The following is a 17,789-nucleotide window of genomic DNA, read 5'->3' as shown; positions in this document are numbered from 1 at the left end:
AGAATAATCGCCATGGCGGGAATATACCGTAAATGTAGGTCAAAATAACATTGGTTTTTCTTTGAAAGAGTACACTTTTTATTAATTATGGAGCATTGAAAAAACAGAGAGCTTTATTTGCGCGAGGTTGGCAAAGGTGGAGCTTTCCTCAGGCAAGGGAAATTTGGCGTCTTCCATAAACCTTTTTTTAATCTTTTATCGTATGTACAGAACTAGACGATGCATAAATTGATACTCTTGTTCTGGTCAATTTTTTGTGCAGGGTAACATGGCACTTGTCATAAGAGTCATAAATGGGAAGATGTTCAGTATGTAGGATGTTTGATGGTGTGTTATACAAATCAGAAATGTACTTTTAGATATTTTGGAGCTGTAATTCTATGATAGAAGATACGAGAGATAGAGATATTTTGGATATTAGATATTATAGTACCCTGCAAGCCACTGCTAGGGTGTGTGGCAGGGGGTGACTACACACCAGACTAAATTTTGACACGAAAATGACCCTACCGCGATCGGAAAATGTTATTTTGGTCCATTATAGTTCGTGGAAAAAATGACATTTTAAATCTACCTGTTCTACACTTTCTCTCTCTAATTTTATTCACGTGATCAACCTACCGTAGTACAATTTGGGCTAATAATACATTTTAAGCATCACTGCTAAAGAGACGTCCTTCAAATAAATACAAGAGCTTCAATCTCTAATTTAACCTTCTCTCCGTGAGTTTTTCCCATCCTAGATCCTCTAATATTTTGGATACTTTACCACAACAACGTTTCAAAAATCTAGTTCCTCTAAACTGCACGCGATCCAATTCGGCAATCAATCCAACTTCGTGAGGTTCTCATATACTTGTAGTATATTCTAAATGATGCCTAACCAGCGAAAGATAACATTTCTCTTTGGACTTTTCATCACATTTACCAATTTCTTTTCTAAAAAATCCTAATTCGATAGCTTGTCCACATATTCCCCGTTTGTGTTCCACCCAGGAGAGGTGGCGAGTAAGGGTAACTCCTAGGTATTTAATTGAGTCTACCCATTCCATTTCGGTGTTCCCGAGGCATTAGTCTTTCGGGAGGGAATTGCTCTTTCTCCAAAAATTCATTACTGCGCACTTTTTTAAGTTTAATTCTAATTTCCGGCCTTAAAAAAACCTGCTTGCGACTCGAATGGTGCAAGTGGGCGGGTTTCGGATAAACAGGCATGATGGGTAATCCTAAGCGGAAATGTAAGCTATGTAATGAATCTCCAAAGCCTCTTGCCTCTTATATAAATTTCAGCTATAGCAGCTCTCACACACATGGTTTATATAAAAAGTATCGAGAAAAGTTTCGGAAAAATAGATTTATTTCAGATATTGCTACAATACCTCAGAATCCTTCAAGGTACATACCTTTATGTCGAGGCACTTTTGACGGCGGTTTTTCCACGACTCGAAGGTTCCTTGGTAGGCGGATTCCGGAAGGTCCTCAAGGGTAAGCTTACAAGCTTCTTTGACGGTACTTAGGGTACCATGGTGGTGTCCTTTGAGGGAGGATTTTATTTTTGGGAATACAAAATAATCTGCTGGTGTCAAGTCGGGACTGTAAGGGGGTTCGGGAATCGCTGCGATGCCGTTTTTCGCCAGGTTTCCAGGATTACCTTGGAAGCAGGCACACGGGACGAGTTTAGCGCATATCTTTTGCATCGCCAAATTTTCAATAATAATGGTGTACACTGTAATATTATCAGTGCCAATGCGATCTGCGGCATGCTCAGACTTAACCGACGTTCTGAATTTAGCACTTCACGCACAGGTCAGAAAAACATTGTCACCGATACTTTTTATACAAACCTTGTATGTGAGTAGTAGCATGTGGTTTTGTGGAGCACCCAGCTTCATCCTGGTAAGACAGTGAACACGAGTGATTAGTGAACGCAAACTATTTTGGGCATGCTTATCATAATCGCCTGGCTCCTTAATTTCTTCCAAAGAGGAGAAGACTTTACACTGGGTGAACATGATTCGAATGGGAAACCAAAGGTGGCTTTTGATGAAAATCTTCACCATCAATAAAAGGTATTCAATTAGAAGGCATGAAGCCAGTCTTGAAGATTTCTGTCAACAAAATCGAAGACGTAGCGGGGAGACATTGCGATCTCAGATAGCACTATTTCAAAAATTTGAAATCGGATTGTAAATTTTTCAAAAATTACCTCTCCGATGTGACATCTCTGGTGTATTGTTCACAAACACGTCGATTATGCTATGGCCTCGTGTTGGCGATTTAATTACTCGTTTCAACTAGTACTTTGGGAATAAACTAAGAAGTTTTCGCATTAATCACGGTTTTAAACTAGTTTTTCCATCTATTAGATACACTAATTAGTTGATGTCGCGTTAATATCACCAGCAACTACAATTATACTGCCTTCCCTCTATTCTTGTGGAAGACTTTAACATTTGAATGCCAGCTAACTCTAAATTCTTTCCCTTCTGCAGTTATATGAAAGAAAATGCCCTGGGAGCTGGACAGATCCAATGGATAGGGTCCTCAATAACTCTCATGACTCGGTCCCACAGGATTCTTGCGTTTTTTCCTCTAGACTGGCCCATCCTCGAGCGCTCAAGTGAGCGACTTGCTATGCACCCGCGACTGCGGGGCGGGATCGGAGAAAGGGTCTCAAATCTGTCCGTCAGGGTCGAATCCTCTCAGGCCATTCGACGTTGCCACGTGCCCCCTCCCCTCCCCCTTCCAGGGCGACGGTGCCTCCCCTCCAGCAGCAGCGGCGGCAGTTCCGGGACGTCACCTCTTCCAGTCGACGGACGATCGCCTTCTAGTTTGTTCCCGCCGCGTCTCCTCGCTCGCTCGGCTCAGCGCTCGACTAGTCGCCTGTGGGACTCACCCGAGGATCTGGCGGAGGGGAGTGTCTCTCGCCGCATCCCAGCCTCGCCATGGACCCGCGCTTCCTCATCAGCCTGCTCTGCCTCCTCGCCCCGTCGGCCATGTCCGAGGCCGAAGACGTCCGGCCCGGCGGTGAGTGAGTCTGCCTTCGGTGCGCCTCTGCCCGAACAACATCACTGGGAGCTCCGCACCCGGAGCGACCTTTTTCGATCCATCACGCAGGCTGCTGATGCGATCGGCGTCGCTCGTTGCGATGACCGAGCGTGATTTCGCCCGGGCGCGGGTGGGTGAAGGGGGTGAGAATTGCCGTCGTCACCTTCCCCCCTCCGTCCTGGAGCTCTCGCTCTACGCAGGAATCGAGCCTCGCACTGTGTAGCTGAAGTTCCATTCCGTGTTACGCTTCCAACATCCAGACCCCTAACTTACGTAGTTCCTCGATTATCCCGAGAATCGCGGGATCCGTCATAACGTTGAATGGTTCTAACTCCTATTTTGTTACCCATGTCGGAATGGGGAATATTCTCCATAAAAGTTGCAATATGGTAGTGCGAAATCAAGCTGCGTACTTATCTGCGAAGTGTTTACCTCGCCCCCCAGATTTTATTACCTGCGATGAGAAAGATATTTACGACCTTGCTCACAAAATGGTACTGCAAGGTATCCTAAGTAGTCGGAACGTATATTTCCCTTCATCTACAGGTATTTATGTTGATTGCTCCAAGGGGGAAGGGTATCAAAATTGTGAAAGCTGGCAGTGGTTAGCCTATTGAGGACATTTATCGTAGGCCTTTAATTAGGGCATTGTTTCTTACGCAATGTTCTCGTTCTGACACTCTCACGTTGGGATAATACTGTTATAATATATTCATTTAAAGCTGGTGGTGATGTCATAGTAAGTTCATCTTATGACATCTGAGGGGTTGAACTTTCCACTTCCTATCGCAAATCCTCGCATTTTGGAAGCCGTAGTCCCGGTAGAGAGAAAGAATTTGCAGCGGAACGCAAAAATGTTCGTGTGAAACTGCTAGGCAATTCATCGGTCCTATTTGAGCATCGGCTGTAGTTCGTATGAGAAATCTGGGGGTGAGGCGGGTGTGAAAGGGAAGGGGTGTGTCGTCTGTGTGTGGCTGTAGCGCCCTTCATTTGCTTGCTCCACGGTCCGGATCGCGTGCTCTTGGGGGGAAAGGTCTGGGTGAAGGTTCTTTGGCGAGTAGCGGCCAGGGGTGACGGGCGCTCGCAATTTTAAAACCACCGCGCATCATCGTGAAGCCATGACTAGGAATTCAGGCAAATCAAATACGCGTCTGTTATGAAAATGGTTTTATTAAAATGCACCGTGCTTAAATGAGAACTTAATTTCTCAGACTAGCGGGACATTTTTGGAAAGATCGTAAAGAAAGCTGGATGCAAACTCTCTCTAGTCTTTCAATGCAACACTTTCAGGGTGTAAAAATCATTCGCCTCGACCGGGAAATTTATTTTTAGTCTGATTTTTGGGCACTTTCGATTAACTTCGTGGTGAGGGGATGGCTTTATACGTATATTGCCGCGGCGGGTTTGGGATTACGCGTGTCTCACCGGGAGAGCGGTTTGAATATCATGGCCCCCCGGGTGAGACACATTTTCAGCGTGGCTCCTAGTTTAATATCTGCTAGGTTACGATGCAAAATGGAGCGTTTGGTGTTCGTGCAGTCTCTCTATTTTGGATTGTGCAATGTACATAGTCGTAATGAATTTTATCTGAGAGCATTTCGTACAAGAAAACATTCGGCAGACTTATGCGACTCATGCGAAATGTGATGCGTGACTCATCTTTGCATAAACGAGACCCGGAATATAAGCGAAGTCGGCTTTTAGCAATCTTATCTTCAGACAATCTCAGGCGTTTATTAGTGGAAATATTTCACACTAGGAGTAAATGAGGGAAGGCTAACTTTGCAGATTCCACAAGAATTTTCATTCCGCATGACCATGGCTCCATTGTAAGGCAATATCACCTGACGATCTTGCCCTGAATGACGAGTAATCCAGTGGAATCTACCCTTATTTACTATGGTATTTGTGGGTCACGGTAGTCCAGGGGGTAGAGCGTTGGACTGCTGACCGGAGGGGCCCGGGTTCGGTTCCCGGGCAAGGCACTTTGGGCACCTGCAGCTCCACCCAAGCTATGTGATTTTTCGGGTACCAGATCTTCCTGGGAAACCATAACCGGGACAGGGAAAGGAACTGGCCCCCCTACGCTGATGTGTGAATTTCACATGCCATGAAGCTTTGTAATGGGTGAACTCTAGAATCTACCATCACCAACAAAAACCGACCTTCGGGTTGATTACTGTGTTTATGGTTTACTATGGTATTTGGCCGCAAGCTTAATTAACTCTATCATCAGCCTTATACTAATTAACCCTACCTCAATTAAGCTACCAGGTGACATAAATAACGATTGTTGGCTTTGTTTTATTTCACACGTGGGTAGTTGGAATTGTCGCGCGTGTTGTCGGCGCGCCATACTTCTGCGCTCACGAACTGTGCGAGGGAATCCTTTTACTCATCCATGCGGATTTCGTTATTTTCATCCAAGCGCTTACTATGAACTCTCCTGTATACCATGACAATGAAGTAGCCAATTTTTGACCCTCGGACATCAACAAGGGTAGTAAGGGAGCCAGTTCCTTCTGCGTAATAAGTGTTCCTTTTGATAGTAAGCAGCCAGGTCCCTGTGCCGCCGGTGGTTTCCCCGAAAGGTGTAACACTCCAAACATAACGAAATTTGGTGAAACTGAGTGAATTTTAAGGAAATGATTTATTTAAGAGCAGTGTCAATGGTTTAACTAACGTTTTACCCTGTCCAGAAAGCTTTTTGACGGTTTACTAATGTTGATTTGTCGACTGGCCCATTGTATTAAAATTCTCAGTTCTCTTGTTTTCCGATGTAGTATGGCTGTGGGATTTATTCCATTAGATACCCACAATTTGTATTACCCTTTCAGTTAGATTGGGATTGCGAATTTGACTACGACGGCGGTAATATTCTGATGGAGAAGGGGAGGGAGGAAATCCCTCCCCCGGGGTATCGCACACAAGGAATGCGTGCGGGAGGGGAGTCCTTCTCGCCTTTTCAGCGCCATCCCAGCGGTTCTCTCTGACTTGCCAGAACAAATGTTTCCGCCGGAGATGGTTTAGCGTTGCCCCACGTCCATCCATCGGCCCCGCCCGGAACATTCTCTTCGCTCTCGGCTGAATCGACTCGCGCGCTCTTAGCGCGATTCTTTCGACGGGCGTCGTCCGCCCAGCGGTCGTCGGAGCGACAAAGCCCAGCCCTTCTCCACTCCACCCTCATCGGTTGCCTCTCGTACTCTCACCACTATGACGTCTGCCATTTTGCCTCTGGATATTTCCTTTCGCCCTCTTACGTAGAACCAGTGGTTTGGTAGCCCACTGAGCAGAGAGTTGGGCTGCTGACCGGAGGGCCCAGGTTCGATTTCTGATGACGCATTCTAGTCACACACTCACTCGAGTTGGAAACCAGATCTTCGTGGGAAACAGATGGCCCTGGGATAGGAACTGGGGTTTCATTACCCAGTAGATGTGCTTTTCACAAGCCCAAATTGAAATTTCTTTAGTTTCTAAAGTTGTCTGAAGAACGTCGTGCTTTCTTCCGAAGGTATATGACGATATTGGAGTTACTTTGAGGAAGATACTGCTAGTAAAATTTTCAGAACTATCTTTAAGCTAGAATGAATTGAACTTATAATGTAGGGTAGTTGTATTTGATGCAACGATAGATGTGTAAATTTTGTTTTACCGCTTGTATGCAAACATTAGCTTTTATTCTATTAGAACACATGCAATTATACTTGTCCATAGTTCTATTCCAATGACCGGCTTCACCATTTTATGGTATCATCAGGTACCTCATTATGTTGTTATGTAGTGAAATGAGTTAGTGTCGTGTCGAACTTTACAAGATTGTATGTGGATATTCAAAACTTGCACGGAGTGAAGAATGAAGCAAATTACTTTTTAAGCTTCCATGGTTGTCACTTAATTACACCAGGTATTATAGCATGAGCAGGTGTCTACGAATAATCTGCACAAGGAGTCAAAAAATGAGCCTTTCGATTGCCTGTGCAGGTCTGCTAGCAGTTATATGGTACACTTTCTTGTTGTTATCATTCATTGGTCCCAGTAGGTAGGCTCCTTGAGATGAATTAAGGGAATTCGCATGTCACCGTGTCATGTTCAAGCTGCTTATTTCTTCCTCATAATTCTATTAGTCAGCTTAAACTCGCACAATAGTCAATAGTGGTATAGGTATAGAATGGCTCACTAGGTAATATCGACATCCCCTCAGTGTCGCAAGGAAATTAGTGTTCTGAACTACTCTAAATGTCAGTCTTGCCAGCATTCTTCGTGGATCAAGCGCTCCTAACTTAATTACTCACTCTAAACTCCACGTTTTTTCTCATCTCCTAGCAACCTTTAACAAACCTGCTGGATTTTCTATTAACCTTTTATGATTGATTATATATTAAAATTTTCTCCGGAAAATCTAAAAACTAGTATCGCACTCCAAATGTGGTATAACTAACGCAAAGTAATAGCTCTTTTATTTTTTTATTTCATTAGTTCCCGTCAAGAAACGTAGTTTAAGAGCCTAGCATATTCCTCTGATATGTGCGCTCCACGAAAGGGTTGATAAAACCAAAACACCGGGTCATGATCAGTTTTTTAATTAATTCTACATATACTTAATTTGTTTCTCCCTCACGTTCAAAACTACATTAATGTACATTTTAAATTTAAATTTCAATCCCTATTCTTTGCACTAATCCGGTCTGGTGTAAATCGCTAGCACATCAACTCTGTCTGCTTGAGTCATTACTCCATGCATAGCACGGTAGTTTACAATAATATTAGCCTGCTGCTATCAGGGGAACTTAATTTAATTTTTCGGAAGTATTTTTGGCCTAAAAATAATTACCAAGAAACCCAATCTCATATAATGCACTGTTCAATATATAGAACAGTAAGTACAGTACAACCTTGCTTAACGAGCACATCGCATAGCGAGTAATTCGCATAAAGAGCAAAAATATTGGCCCCGATAACGACTGCCTTAATGAACGACTTTTCGCATAACGAGTGACTGGGAGAGGGGATTTCCCGGAATAATTTAGCGCCTGCTACTGGAGTTGGTCTCCAGCGCTCGTTCCGCTAGCTTCTCAGCGTCGCAAGTGATAAAACATTTTTCCAAACTTGTGTTCAAATACGTATATGATAAATGAGAAGACGTAAGCTATTGGCTGTGAATATGAAGTAGCGTTTTCTGTAGCCAATAAAAAACTTATTAGGCTCCAATAACGTTATTTCGGTCAGCCTATCACAATTAACGGAGAGAGTAAGGACGAGAAGGCGTCTGTGACGTATCAGTGTTCGATGTCTAGTGACCAATGAAGTCGTAAGGGGGGGAGAGGTGGGAGGAGGGGGGAGTGTTGATGGTCACCGAATGACCGATATAACGTTATTGGAGCCTTAATGAAAGACTTTGTCGATTTCCCGACGAAAAGTTTCTTATTGTTGGCTGCAGGAATTAATCTAACTTCGCATAGTATTTGTGATTTTTTGTATTTGTGCGTAGTATTGAAAATATCTCAGAAACAAAATATTTGCAAGAAGACAGTCAAAAGAGAATAAAAAAAACTAGAAATTAAAAGTAAAATAGTGAAAAGCGAGAAATAGGTGTGAGCGTGGCTCATTTATCACGCACATACAACAGGTCGACATCAAGGCTTTAAACTGTCTTCTCAAGAAAAAGATACAATAAAGGAGAGGTTTCCTAGGGTGTGATAAGAATATGTATGCCATGGTAATAATCTCGATGATATGGAGCGGTTGCTTCTCATATGGATGATCGAAAATCAAACTCAATACGACACCGTTGACGAGGATATAATTTGTGAGAAGGCAAAAGTAATCTTTTCTGACCGCGTTAATAAGAGGTCAGGATCATCAACGGCCGAACAAGCATTTAGGGGGAACTCTGGATGGTTGGAGAAGTTAAAAAGAAGAACCGTCATCCACTGGTTTGAGGTATGGTGAAGCAGCAAGACTTCCAAAAGCTGGTAGATTCTGGGGTTTATCTTCCCGAACACGTTTTTAGTAGCGAGAAGATGGTTCTCTTCGGGAAGAAGAAGCCAAAGCGAGCTTATTTTTGGGCTCTTTAAAGTAGAAGAGCGACCCCGACCACTAGCAAATGAAAGGCCGGCTCACGCTACTATTTTGCTCAGATGCGAGCGGCGATACGCAAAAGAAACCCCTGCTTGTTTACCATTCAGAAACTCCGAGCCTTCAAGAATTGTTAAATCCAAAACAACCAGCTAAATGCGATGTGGAGATCACGGGAAACTGTTGCATCGTACCATGTGTGCGAGGCATCGCCCTGTTAAGGCAGCGGCGATGCGCGCCATGAATTAATTTCACGATTATTGTCTCATTTTTACCAAAATTTGAAGTGTCTGCGGACACAAATGTCCCTAGACAGATTTCTAGTAAAAAGGAATTAGGTATGTGTTATAAATAATGAAAAATTTATTTAGATTCTTTTTTCGTATTACAAATTTAACTCGCATTCCCGGTTGTCTCATTTCGTGATAGAAGAAAAGGTGACCGTGATCCACGATCTTAAAGAATATATACATAATATTCTTTGAATAAAACTTTATAATAATATAAGTAAAATAAAAAGGATATGCGGTTTTCTAGGAAGAAGAAAGCTAAGGTAAATGTTAAAATACGAGGGCAAAAACTGGGGCGGGTGGAGCAGTTTAAGTGATTCGGAAGTGCTTTGGATCAAAATGGTCAAAGTAGTAGGGACATAAGGGAAAATTCTTGCACCGGGCTAGCTTGTGCAAGCTTGCACAAGGAGGGTATTGATAATAGGGATGTTGAGTAAGGATGTTAAGAAAAGTCTCGCCGAAACGTCGATACGGAGCATATTTATGTACGGCATGGGAACATGGTCATTGAAGCAGGATGATACTTGAAGATTGGAAGCTCTTGAAATATGGGTGTTGAGAAGGATGGAGAAGGTGAAGTGGACTGTAAGGAAAACAAATTAGGAGGTGCTAGGTATGTGGGGGGAGGAGAGGGGATTGCTGGGAGAAATCATAAGGAGAGAGGGAAGTAGGATGCAAAGCATATTCATTGGCAGTGGAATGTTGAGGATTGTGATAGAGGGGACCGTTGGACAAGCGAGGAAGGGGCAAGAAAAGGATGGTAAAGATAGAAGGAATGAAGGGAGGAAGTATATAGAGTTGAAGAGAGGCTTGCTGTACAGTGGCATGTTGGGTTGTTTTTTTAGGAGAAGCAAGATATTCATTTGGTAGTTTTGTACATCTAAAACTTGACCAACGAATAATCAATAATAGATGGCCAGTATCGGCGATGAACGTTGGGGTGCCGCTGAAGTAGTGGATAATTGTTTCCATTGAACCCTTTTGCTTAAGTCTGTGGGAGTAAACCGCAGACATTTTTGTTGGCCAAAAAATTTGTCGTCAACGCAGGTTTCACCATTAGCTTGAAAAGAGATGAACTTTATATTGATGTAGTTCGGAAATTTTTTATCGGATAAGTTGAATTATTAAAGAATTATTCACGTTCAGGTGATCTGCTAGTTTCCACCCTGGTGCAGGTGCCCCAACTGAGCACATGCCCTGGTGGTATTCCCGCCGTTCCCCCCTCGGTCTCTGTGGGCGCCCTCTATGATGGACGTCGTTGATTGTGCGTATGATGTTTGGTTGCACTTGGAAACCTAACCAGGTATTTATGGGTGACGGCTCCTCCCAGAAGTTCTTCTTCAAATCTGGCTCCCGAAAATTTCTTCCCTTCCTAAATGCCATTAGGAGTTGAATCCTCTCGGCCCCAGTGACCCGCACGCGAATAGACGCGCTTGAAACCTTTTCGCCCCATGGAGAATTCACCCCAATTGTGAGGGACGGAAGCAGGAGGTACCGGGGGCGGGGGGCATTTGCGTGGCGCGTGTCTGCGGGCAGGCGGCTCGAGTGAGTACGACACACTAACGCGGGCCGCCCGAGAGTATAGAGGGGGGGGGGCAGGCATTGCCAACTGCACCCCCCCCCCCCCACAGGGAGCGTTCATTTAATGATAACCCGGGCGTTTCTAGGGTCATCGTTGCCCATCAGCTGCAATTCTCTTCAGTTTTCACCCTGACTCATTCAGATGATTCTCATTCGTGTTTTTGAGCACCTTCGTCTGGCTCCGGCTCTTTCTCTTCCCGTTCAAATGGGCAGGTTTTGGAACCTGTCGCCGTCCATTCTTTACTCGTGGCTATGGCACGGGCGCCAGTTGCCTACTTTTAATGTTCTCCATGGTCATTTTCTCCGGTATTTTTTCACCATTCCCGTGATTATTTGTTAACACTGACAGAAATTCTTCCATAATGTCAATTTCACTGTCTAAATTATAATGATTGATGGTTAATGCGAATAAATTGGCAGACGAGAGCCAAGGGGGCGAGGGGCACACGAGGGGCCTCGCGGTGGGCCTCCACTCCTCCTATTCGTCATCCCTTCCCGCACCTGCCACCGATGGCCCACGCCACTAAACTTTCCACAACTGAACATTTTCGGCTCCTAAATGTTGGATTGAAATCTGTTTTTAATGTTCTATTGCTTATAGTAGACTGTTTACATTGTACAGAATGGGAAATGTGATAGAAACATAAGCAACTCTTAGCACATCGTAGACAATTTTGGGACCAATTTTTTGCTTTCTGGAAATATTTTTAGAGCTTCTTCTCATTGCAGTATCGATTAGTTTTATCTATTAAAATTTATGTTAGAAATTATTTCTATTATCGAATTATGGAAAATTAAATGTTTTATATTTAGTTTAATATGCTTGAGATTTAGCCAATAAAATGTTGTAAAAATATCATTTTTATGGTGAAAACTACTTACTTAAATTACTAAAATGTAGGTGCCCAAATGAAAAGAACAAATGAACGACAGGTGTAAATTGAGTAGCTTCAGGCGTGATGTGGTGGAAGTCGAACATAATGAATAACTGATCGAAGCACTTTTCCACTAGATAATTTTTTTTATTTTACGACCGGGTTTCGATGTATTACACCTACACCTGATGATGATGTATTACATCGAAACCTGGTCGTAAAATAAAAAAAAAATTATCAAGTGGAAGAGTGCTTCGATCAGTTATTCATCAGAACGACAAGTGACTCGGCAAACTTCGGAAAAATACCTCTTGTCATCCTCGAAATAACTTCATTTTCATTTGAAAAATATTGACACAATGCGTTATTCTTAAAATATTAACTTTTCAACAAACAATCTTCCTGGATTCCTTCCAAGTGGATCCATTTTCTGGGATGATAGACTGGCCGGTTTTGCCATTGGCGCCTTTAGGTCAGGTCACGTCTGAGCTGAACCTTTTGCTGATTGCAACGCCGGCGAAACTGTCGTCCTAGAAATATGGACCAAAGCGGAATAAATCCCGGAAGATTTGAATCTTCATTCGCTACACTCCACTGAAGCTTTCACGGCGAAAAAATGAATATTTTATGATTGTGTGCGTGTATGCACCCACGGACTGGGTGTAGTCGAAAGTTCCGAGATGGTACGATTTAAAAGTAGCAATTATATTTGCCGGACTGACCTCAAATTAATCCCTTCTAAGACTATTTAATGAACTCGAGCATTTCGGCCGCCTTTGAAACCACTCCCAAGCATTTTTTTCAGTTCCGTATCAGGCAGTGCATTTTGATTTCCATTATGAAAGTGTCCCGAGTCCGACGACCTTCGTGCACTTCCTTCATTCGAATAAACAAGAAGGCCCGCCGTGGTAGGTCCGGCGAACTTTGGCTGTGGGGGTGCCGCTTGAGAATTCTCCACGCGGGTGTTGAACAGAACGCATCTGTGTACAGGGTTGTTCCTTTAACGTGTGCGGTCTTTAATGGACACACGTCCACGCGCGACTTCTAAGAGAGACCCATTTGCAGCATGCGATATCGTGTGGGGCTGATGTCGATTTCGGAGAGTTCACCGTCGTACTTTTCCGGTTCTCAATGAATGGAATGCAAACCTGCATCTAATGGTATTACTTAATTTTTCTGTGTCAATTCAATGAAAAAATAAGTGACTGTTTTCGCTTAATTCCCTACATTCTGTTAGTATTTCATTAGTTCCAGCGGTAGCATTTCCGAGTTTAAGATAAAATGTCTCGCTTCCGCGTTGCTCTTCTGCAGCAGAGCTTTCCACTGACGGATAGTCGCAAATGGGTAACGACACGGACGTAAAGAATAATTCTTTGATGAAAAACTAAGCCTATTACGTCAGCAAAACCTGTCTGTCCCTGTCACCATTAATAATTAAGATGTAAACTTCGTAGACAGAGAAAAATCATCTGTCCACAGATGACACGAAATGTGGACGGTTGGGTCCGCTCTAAGAATGGGGACCCAAGAGTCTTATTCGACCCAAGTTGCCGTCAGTCCTCGCGAAAGGATGCCCCGCCGTATCTGGGATCTATTAGAAGTGTGGCCGAAAAGGCGTACGAGGAATAGGCGGGAGCAGTTCCGTCGAGAGTGAACGCGGAGTGAAGAAATTATTCTAAAAGAAATACGTATTTTTAGGACTTCTAAGGCACATATAAGGAATGATTATTCACTGTGGAATCCATGCATCCTTAACGCAGTGCGTAAAATATGTATCAAATGTGTCGTTTAAGTACCCCCAAAAGATATCACGGCCGTTCGCTTCTTTCTTGCGTTTATCGAATGTCTCGCAGCAGAATGTATGCAATGCCCTCTTAGATTACACAAATGTCAACCTCGACATTATCAACTTCGACGTCGGCATCAACGTCCCCTCGACGTCATTCAATATCGGCCAAGATAAAAGAGGACATCGTTCTGTGTCGTAAGGTCTGCGTCAAAGCTAATATCGACACCCACATGACAAATCGAAGTGCTTCGAAATCCTACCTGGAATCGGACCTGACGGCAGAGACAATAGCTAATGGAAGAAGCCCTTGGATAAAATTACCCGTGCTGATTTCCGAGTGCCGAAAGGGATGCCGCCGTGGAATGTGACCCACGGAGGAAATACCGTGGGGAAGGAAGGCTGGCTGTGGAGCGGCCCTCTTGGGTCGGGCCGCCGGGGAATCGGAGGGGGGCGCGTTCTCCGAGGGGTCGCGGAGGACCATTGCCGGCAACGCATTGCGACCTCCCGATTGGGCAGGAAATACTTCGTAAAATGCACTTAACTTCGCCGTCCCATTCTTCTGCTTTCGCTTCCTCCTACGATGGGGGGAGGGTGCCGCCTGATCTCCATCCCCCACCGCCTCCTCGCGCGCCCTCTCCCGTGACGCGCGACGATCGATCGCGTGGGATGCTGCTACCTAGGGGACTCCAGTCGCGGGGTCACATTAAGCACTCCTTTGCGCTACGGGAACACTTGGTTTAGGATTCACCCATTGAATGTTCTCCTAATTAAACGTCTACGTGAAATGTATGCATTCTTCATCTTTTATATAGTCCAGACCTGCGCCCATTTGACATTTTTATATTCCTCAAATTGTTTAAACACCTTTGTGGTATCATGTTTCAGCGTCAGAAGCAGGCGAGAGGCGAACTGAAAATGAATCCAATTAAAACTGTTTCCGCTGTACGGGTGGTGAACTAACACACCCCGCCACACGCCCTTGTGGCGGCTTGCGGGGTATTATCTAGATGTACTGATTGAATATCTCAAACATATGAAGCGCTGTTGGTGCAGGAGGAGAGAGACGGTTGTTGGAGAAATTCGAGAAAGAAGAGGTGGATTCGGAATTAATGGAGAAGCGGTGTGATGTTTGTAATGCAATGCACCGAGGGGCGTGAGGGAAAGGAGATTTTCCGTGGGGCATGGATGGCGGGAGAAGGTAAATGGCCCTTGAAAATTGTGCACTGTAATGTTGTTAGTGTGTTGTTAATGTTCACCCAAAGGCTGTTTATTGCAATGTTAAGTAAAAGCATATTCCGTAAGAAAACCAAGTTAGGTCACCAGCCCTGAAAAAAAGCTGCCTGCAAAACCAACAAATTCATGCCAATCCACACCCGCATAGGCGTATATATTAATGCATAAACCTTTATAACTTACACGCATGCAAATACATTTACTATCAACTAAAATTCACATGGAACTACGAATATACGTATGTCTACGCAACGATAAATCTTGTCCTGACTTGTAAATCAAATGTCTTTAATATTTCTATAGTGACTTTGGTTTCTTGCTATCACGATTCCGGATCGTCCGGGGAAAGAACGAGTATCTGTATCAATCTGTGCTGCAATCTATCTCCCTTATCTCCATGATCTTACTTACCTAAATAGTGTGGGGCCATGATGATTTCTATTATGACATTGTTAAACTCGTTCTTTCTGAGCCTTCCTAAAAGTGTCTCGCTTGTTCTCTTCGCATATCAATTAGCTCCCAGCCTAATTCCTATAAAAGGCCTGTCGCATTCGTCTTCTTATTGAAACAATTTTTGACGAATCAGGCGGATTTTCTCTGGATTGCATTTAATTCTTTTTTCCGAATTTTCTCCCAAGGATCCTTAATAAATGTGGTATATTCAAAATGAGGCGGAAACAGTTGTCAACCAACTAAACTACGCGACGGTAATTCCCGGAAACCAGCATGGATTCATCAGATAGACGGCGCGGAAGCCTAAGGATTAATTGATAATTCCTTGTTCGTCCGCTGTAATATTTACCGTGCCTTCTGAATGAACTGCGGGTCTGGGAGATCCGCGGTGGCAATATCGTTCGTGAAAAAGATTTGGAAGAATTAATTGAGAATATTAGCTTTTCCCTCAATGTCAGCGTGGATGATATTATTAGAATTCCCTTGAGCAACCCACGATTCGCTCACTCCCTTTTACCTCCCTAACATCAGAACGATTAGGGTCACTCTCGAAATACTCGCATAAACCTTGGCATCTAAAGTCTCCTAAGGTGCTACGTAATTGTCTACGTAATTTTAGAAGATCTATACATGTTCAATAAATATTTCTCCGAGGAAGATAAGTATGTCCTCGTCTGCTCTCTTTACTTACATTCTCTGCTTTCGAAGGGCCTTCCTAACGCCATTATTGTACCACCTGGAATCGCGATTTGTTTTAACATACATTTTAGGGATGAATTCTGTGGTGTCTCTTCGCGTAATATTGACAAATTGTATCCAAGATTTTTCCACGTCGGTATGACTAAATTGCATTTTGAACTCGGGTATTGAAGAGTTTAATTGATTTGAAAAATGCTGTTTTATTTATGGATCATATAAATTTGTCGTTTTGGTTTAATATCCTTTTTTATTTCTGCGTCGCAGTTAATATGAACAGATTAATGGTCACTAGAGCTCTCGTCATTATCTACGCTCATAATACACCCTGGTATGTTCGTATGAAATAGGTCTAATATTTCTTTTCCATGGGTTGGTGTGCGCACTGCTTCTCTGCAATAATTTTAAAAATGAATTACAAGAATCGCGGTCACGGGTCCAAGTTTCAATGCTATTGCTGTCCCAATCGATACCGAGGAGGTTAAAGTTACCAACAATTATGTTGATCCTGTTGTTGGTTTTACGTGTAAATTGGTATATTTGTTCATAGAGTGCATGAAGTGTGTTACCATCTGAGTCTGGAGGCCTATATGAGCATAAATTAACGTTGGGTTAATTAGATTGCAGTAAGGTGCACCAAACACTTTCTATGCTATTATTATCAATTACGCATTGTCTACTTTCAATAATACTTTTCACTGCCACGAAAACTCCACCCGATATATAGTATCGTATCTATTGCGTCGGTAAACTGTGAACTCTCTTGGGAAAGTTTCTCTGTCGTTAATATCACCACAGAGCCAATTCTCTGTGGATAAAACTAAACCAGCTCAATAACTTTGGATTATATACTCGAGGTCTGCTCTAATATTTTTGAGTTTCTGCAATTTAATACAAAGCTAGATAGGTAATTTTTATTTTGAATGGCACCCGTATTTTTGTCTACATGATGCACTTCACTGATTTCGGCGTCGACTTGTATATGTTAGTTATCAGCATATGTAATTACATCGATGTAAGTTGAAAAGGCTTTTGCCTAGATATGTGCCTCGGTTTCTGTCTATTGGCATGAATGATTGGTTTTGCGTGAGGTTTTCTCTTTTACGGGATGTGACCTAACACCCCCGAAACACGCCCATGCGGCGGCTTGCGGGGTATTGTGTGAATGTAGGCTGGATTCTTTCAAAAAACAGTTTCCGAAAGGGTTTCCAACTTCAGAGACCCAACTGACACTTTTCGCTCATGATACTCATTTTGGGCTCGGGAGAAATAAATGTTCAGGCCTGTGCTACATTTCTAGATTTTAAAAATGCATTCAACTAATTCCCTCGGGAAGTTGCTCCAAATGTTATGAAAACTTCGACATGATATGTGTAGTAGACTGGATTAATACATTTTTAACAGGCCGCGAGCATAGGGTCATCACAGACGAAAGAATCATCCAAAACAGTAAGCGTCACATCGGGTGTCCCACAAGGAAGTGCTATCGGTCCGCTGCTGTTCCTACTGTATTATACTGTAATTACATCGGCTAGCAGGTTTCCAGTAAGCTTCGGCTATTTGCTGACGATGCAGTGATATATAGGGAAATATCCAGTGATGACGATAGAATATCATTAGCTAACGATCGAAACACAATCCAAAAGTGGTGCGAGACATAGGAACTAGAAATAAATTTGAATAAATGTTGCGATAAAATTTTGGAGGAAGGGTACTGCACCCGAAAACACACTACACGGAACAACTGTAAAT

At 43.2% G+C, this 17,789-nt stretch overlaps 1 protein-coding gene across 1 annotated transcript in view; it reads left to right on the top strand.

Annotated features, from left to right (window-relative positions):
* Nucleotides 1-2,820: 2,820 nt before the first annotated feature.
* The window catches only part of LOC139686371 (acetylcholine receptor subunit alpha-L1-like), a 69,079-nt gene continuing 54,110 nt past the window's right edge, over nucleotides 2,821-17,789 (top strand). The window contains exon 1 of the mRNA XM_071583559.1: nucleotides 2,821-3,024. Coding sequence (XP_071439660.1) covers nucleotides 2,943-3,024 — 82 coding nt within the window. The 5' untranslated portion in view covers nucleotides 2,821-2,942. The remainder of the gene's footprint in view (nucleotides 3,025-17,789) is intronic.

Source organism: Hetaerina americana, unplaced genomic scaffold (genome assembly GCF_022747635.1).
Source record: "Hetaerina americana unplaced genomic scaffold, ioHetAmer1.1.p SCAF_14, whole genome shotgun sequence".
Lineage (NCBI taxonomy): Eukaryota > Metazoa > Arthropoda > Insecta > Odonata > Calopterygidae > Hetaerina > Hetaerina americana.
The sequence above is the reverse complement of the archived record's forward strand: the minus strand, read 5'-3'. Positions and strand labels throughout refer to the sequence as shown.